General features: G+C 42.3%; 1 protein-coding gene across 3 annotated transcripts; it reads right to left on the reverse strand.

Moving 5' to 3' along the window:
- Positions 1–792: 792 nt before the first annotated feature.
- MRPL18 (mitochondrial ribosomal protein L18) lies at positions 793–6,009 on the reverse strand. 3 transcript variants are annotated; one of them, XM_028103411.2, is made up of 4 exons: positions 5,794–6,009; positions 5,329–5,515; positions 1,823–1,905; positions 793–1,185 (listed from the first exon to the last, which is right to left on the reverse strand). In XM_028103411.2, the coding sequence occupies exons 1-4, from the start codon at positions 5,843–5,845 to the stop codon at positions 1,118–1,120; spliced, it is 390 nt and encodes a 129-aa protein (XP_027959212.1). In that variant the 5' UTR covers positions 5,846–6,009; the 3' UTR covers positions 793–1,117. The 3 variants fall into 3 exon arrangements, with proteins under 3 accessions (XP_027959212.1, XP_027959211.1, XP_027959210.1); XM_028103410.2 differs by having other exon boundaries at positions 1,674–1,905; positions 5,794–5,999; XM_028103409.2 differs by having other exon boundaries at positions 1,674–1,905; positions 5,752–5,999.
- Positions 6,010–6,114: the final 105 nt, after the last annotated feature.

A 6,114-nucleotide genomic window follows, 5' to 3' on the forward strand; every position in this document is an offset into this window, starting at 1 on the left:
CAATCTTTAAGACGAGGCAAGAAAATATCGGACCTATAATAAACACTTTCAAACGTCTCCACTGGGGTATTGATCACAAGCGGACCACTAAGGCACTGCATTCTGAAGGCCTCTCAGAACCAATCATACTTTTAAAACCTGTTGGTGCATACCCATCTTTTTTAAAATACCAAACACTCGGATTAGAAATAGTAATGTTATTTCACTTCTGTATAAATATATAACTGGGATACACATTTAAAAATTGGGAAATGCTCTAGAAGCCACCTTAACTGCTTACAGGTTCTTTCTCATTGCACCGGTCTTATAGCCAGAAAGTTGTTTTGATTTAATCGACTCCTATAAAAGAGCTGCCATTGATTCCCACTTAGCCCAGCTTCATTTTAGAATAAGGTGATTGCACTTCAAGCTTCATCTCCTATCCAACAAATTCTTTTTTCAAGGCAAACTGAGCATACACCAACCCTGCTCCTTTCCACCTCCACTTTCAGTTCCTCACTGCATTTCTTTCTTCTTTCACATCTGGCTCTGCATGTCAGGATTCAGGAGCCCAACTAAGGTCACAATTTGCCCCTTCTATCTTCACAGCACTAAGACTGTTTATAATAAATTAACTGATACGGACAGTTCCTATTTTTAAAAAAGGTCCACACTCTGAACAGCAACAGCTGTCATTTATTGAGATTAACCACTATGAGCTGGACGTGGTAACGAGTAGTTTGCACAAACCTCCTATGTGTACTCTTGCCACAGAGGGCTCAAAGGCAAAGAAGATTTCACATAACCAGAAACTGCGCATATCTGCGTTTATTCTTTAAATTTAATTTATAAACAACATTTAATTTGTCCTTGCAAAGTTAATTATAATTGGCAACAGCTTTTCCCAGATACTTCTGTCCAAGAGAGGGGAAGAATTTAGCCCTTGATTAAACCACTGCCCCCCCAACACACACACACACAAGGGGAGGAGGGGATGACCTTAACTAGTGATAACATTCCACCGTTACATGATTATACAAAACTTCCAAGCTGGCTGTTCTTCCAGATGCTCTCTTCTGAAGGACGGAACAGCTCACAGCTTTATATTCACACATTCGGAACAATGCTCCTCTTTCATTCATAGATTCTCCGAGGCTCCTGCAGCACCACACCACCTTCTGTCATGGCACTCTGTAGTCGTTTCATCTGGTTTTGAAGATCCGAAAAAAGGGAAAGGTTAAGTCAGCACGATAAGGAAGCTGACAAACAGTTCACGTCTCAAGAGAACTAAAACAGCTGATTTGCTCCTTGCTAACCCCCAGCCTACACTGATTTCCCAGAAAGTGATCTTAATAATGACACAGATAAGAGACTCTAGAGATGTCAAAGATTAGTGATGTTTCATCATACAGACAAGATGTTAACACATGAACAGGGAAGTAGAGTGGGGGACATCGCGGCTGTAGAGTCAGTCACCCTGGACTCACTCTGCACAAGCCAGCCTCAGGTGACTTGGGCATACTACTCCTGACCCTCTGGGCTATGAGGATGGAATGAGGTCCCACATGTCAGGATACCCACCTCAGCATCTGCCACATGGAAAGAACTTGATAAATCCAACTATTGTTATTATGTAAGCACCTGCTGTCAAGAATTCATACCTTTTAAAAATAAGTACATGAAAACCAAAATACCGAGTCTGAGGCTGCCTCCCAAGGAGTGGGTTGGTAGACCATGAAGTTGATTCCTGCCTCTAAGCATCGCTCTGCCAGCACTCGTCCTATACTCTCACAGGCCACCACGTTTTTGGTGCTGTAAAGATGCTTTTTAATAGCCCATTCCCGAGTGGATGCTGAAACCACAACCTGGCCGTTGCAACGCTCAACCAGCGCTTCTACATGATGCTGAGTCCTTATAACTCGCAACCTAAATGAGATGAGAAGAGAATAAAATCATAAAAGAATCCTAAAGATAAAAGGCCTCAGGTGAATAAAGGCCTACACATTACTCAAGAATGCAATGTCTGTTTCATTTACTTCAACAGAGTTAACCTGGATTTGACTTGGGAAAGCTATTTTTCCTCTGTCTTTATGAGGTTACCCTCAATAACAATAAACTAAACATTTCCACTTAACTTCAAATATCCAGGAGAAATTTGGTATTTCTGAGATGTGAGAATTATTACACAGCATCACTTCAAAAAAGGATCTGAGGAGGCAGAGCTAAGCTGTGACCCTCCAATGAGTAAGGATATACTTACTCTATGTTTCTACTTTCCAGTAACACCAAAATAAATGTAAGATTGATCAAAAATTTAAATTAAAAACTGAGATAATACTAGCAAGCAAATTGTTTTTTACAACCTCTAAGTCTATTTAATTTACTTAAATTCAATTAACATATAACGTATTATTAGTTTCAGAAATAGAGGTCAGTGATTCATCAGTCTTATATCCAGTGCTCATTACATCACGTGCCCTCCTTAACGCCCATCACCCAGTTATCCCATTCCCCCACCCTCTTCCCCTCCAGCAATCCTCAGTTTGTTTCCTATGATTGAGTCTAAAGCCTATTTAAATAGGACATCAAACCATGTCATCCTGATTTTACAAAGAAAAAATTGACAAAGTTTTCTACAGTTAAAAAAACAGTAAGCTGAAGTCAAAAGGCAGCAAGAAACAAAAAATAATTTAAACACATATTATTTGAAGGGCTAATTTCCATATGTAAAAAGCCTCCTACAATCGGAAAAAAAGAAAAAGACCAATACCTTAATAGGCAAAGGATCTGAACAGACTGTTCACAGAAACAAAATATTAAAGACTCTCAGGCCCATGAAAATACGCCCATCTCACTGATGAGATGCATGGACAAGGCAATTCATTGCTACATTGTTTGGAATCATTAAGGTAATCATCAATATGGAGCTAGCTAATTAAAACATCCATACGGTGGTGTTCTATCCAGTTACCGGAAGGAATGAAGTAACTGCCATTTACTGAGCACCTACCGTGCCAGGCACTGTCCTGTTTACAGGCAGAGCTCATGTTTCAAAATGATCTCTCATTATTCTTTTTTCTTTCTCTCTTTTTTTTTTAAGGCCACATAAACTGACATAGAAAGGGTAACTCTAGCAAGATTACAACTAATGGTAAGTAACAGAGCTAGGACTTCAGTCCAGGGGTCTGGCTCCAGAGCCAATGTTCCTAAACAACACAAAGGATTTCCAAGATGGATTCTGAAGGGGGCAGGGAGGATTCAGATGAAAAACAGTGTATGTGGTATGCTAATATTTGTAAAGTTTTTTTTAAAGATTTTATTTATTTATTTGACAGAGAGAGAAAGCACAAGCAGGGGGAGCGGTTGGCAGAGGGAGAAGCGACATAGGACTTGATCCCAGAACCCTAGGATCATGACCCGAGCCGAAGGCAGACGCTTACATTTAAAACAGACTGAGCCACCTAGGTGCCCTAATATTTGTAATTTAAAAACTACTAAGTTTATACTTATGTGCAAAAATTATCTCCAAAAGGATACACATAAAACCTATTTGCCCTTTGGATTTTATAGCATACATTTATATTACACATTTAAAAATTAGGCTCACATTAAATAAAACACCAAAATTAGAGGTGACACCAGGACTCTTAATGTGAAACAGCAGGAAAAACACTAGATTGAGAAATGTGGGTTCTACACCTGGTTTTGCTGGCAGGCCTAGTAAAAATCACAATTTCTTAATCAAAGATCAACAATCCTTTTCCATAAGGGCTCAGACAGTAAATGTTTTAGGCTTTGTAAGCCATAGGGTCTCCTGCAACTGCTCAACTCAGCCATAGTAATACTAGAACAGCCAGGTGAGAATGAGTGGTGGTGTGTTACAGTAAAATATCCTTTGTGGATAATGATATTTGAATTTTATATAATTTTCACATCACAAAATATTATTCTTTGGAATTCTTTTTCACGTTTTAAAGAAAGGAAATTTTTAGCTTGCAAGCCAACTATGGCCCATGGGCCATAGTTTGCTGATCCTTGTCTTAAACCATTTGTTCAACAAAGGCTTAGGACTCATCCTCTCTAAGGTCACTTCCTATTATAATATGCCAAAATTCTATACTGATAATACTGTGAATATAGCAGAGAGGAAAAAAAGTGGGAAAATAGATCTCTAATTATTTAAATGATCCAATATTAATAGGTTGAACGTGTCAAAAGAATTTTAGATTAATTCAAGTGATCTGCCTACTCCCTTTGACTCCTTCCTACATACACTAAGTAAAAATGCTTCATAGCAACTGTAAAATTTTATTATCCCTATTCCATCTTCCACAACAAAACTTAAAAATTTTTGCTAACAAGGATGACACGTATTTTATCTTTGTATCTCCTGCATCTAGCACAATGCCTATGAAGCGTCATAGGCCTGTTCGTTGAATGAGTGTATCACACAGTTATGACTCCTATTTAACTTCCAATTACAATTTATATAGTCCTTAAGAAATATTCCATTTTTAACAAATGCTTACCAAGTAAATAACCAGCAGATAAACACCAACATAAAGCAGCAAGTGGTAATACCTTATAGTGTCTTGGATCTTAGGTAGGTCGGACAAAACGTGTCTGTATCTTAGCTCTAGCGCTTATTAACCTTGTCCCCCTAAGCTTCCATTCTCTTGCTCCCATAAAATGAAGGAAATTACTGTATCTGCTTCATAAATTAAATGAGGTTAAATGAGGAAATGCACATAAAGCAACTAAGAATTCCTGGCAAATACAAAGTGTTCAGTAAATAACCATCTTCATAACAGAGTAGACTCCTAACTTGCCTTCCTGCTTCTATTCTTCCCCCATTACAAATTTCTCCCCAAAGCAACTAGAATGATCTTCAATTCAAGCTCAGAATTTATTAGACTCTGTTTTCCACTACTGTGAAAACCTGTGACGTGCTTACTTCAATTTACAAAGGTAATGATGTGTCTCCTACCTACCTGTCCATTTTCACCTTAACACCACTCACTGCTTCCGCACACTCAGCTCCGGGTACACTGGCCTTGCAGCTGTCCAAACACACAGGCCCATTCCCACCCTAGCCATTTCCTCTGCTGGGAACGCTCTTCTTGGCAGACTGTCCTATCTTTCAGAAGGGGCCTGGGCAGGCGCCCAGTCTCCCCATCCGAACACCGTCCTCTTTAAACACCTACTTACTGTTTGTCCCTCCAGGTCCACCCCCCACCCCCCGGCCACCGACCCCTCCTCCACCACCACCAAATGCAGCTTCCTGAGAAGACAATCTCCAGAAATATCTGGACCGCTCTGTAGGGTCAATTACCTAGCCGACCCGATTACCTGTGCCAGAACTCACGCGAGGGCCACGCCGTCCCCCAACCCCGCTCCTTCCTGGCCACACCTAAGAGCTCCAGATTGCGGGGGTTCCGATTGGTGAACTCTGGGGCAACAGCCGCGTTTTCCAGAGGGTCCACATCAGGCTTCGCCGCTGGCTTGGAACCGGTTGAGAGCGCTGCGACCCCACACCCTAAGAATGGGAACCCCCACATGCATCTTGAAAAATGACAAACACGGACAAAACAGGACTATGAGCCAACCTCTATCCCCATCCACTCCCCGGAAAGAAGAGGTAAATCTGGTCACAGGGTACAGTCATCACAGACCCTGGTTCTGAATTTCCTCCTACTGTCGCCACAATGCTGCTAGCCCGTTTACTGTTCGGTGGGGTCGAAGTGAAAACACGACCTGCATGCGCACACTTACTGTGCAGGCCCCGGGGAGTCATCTGAGAGAAGTGGGAATTACCAGGGTTCCGGCAAACCGACAGCCTCTCCCAGAGCCGCGACCGCAGCGCCATTGCTGACGGATCGCGGGCAAAGCCTCGGAAAAGCCTCGCGTCCTTTCCTCATCGGCGTCGCAGCCGCTGGCCGGCCGCAGCCATGTTAACTCAGGGAAAAGCTTTTGGATTCAGGAGGTCACCTACGGCTCGACCCGGAACTAACAAGCCCCGCCGCCGAGCGGCTGACAGGACGATCGGCTGCCTCGGCTCCTCCAATCACTGCCTACGATGGGTGCACGTGACGCCGGGGCCCGCCAACCACTTGCCGCAACGCGCTTGAGGGCGGG

Source organism: Eumetopias jubatus, unplaced genomic scaffold, assembly GCF_037043125.1.
Source record: "Eumetopias jubatus isolate StellerSeaLion01/CBP00866 unplaced genomic scaffold, mEumJub1_p1.0 scaffold_6, whole genome shotgun sequence".
Taxonomy (NCBI): Eukaryota; Metazoa; Chordata; class Mammalia; order Carnivora; family Otariidae; genus Eumetopias; species Eumetopias jubatus.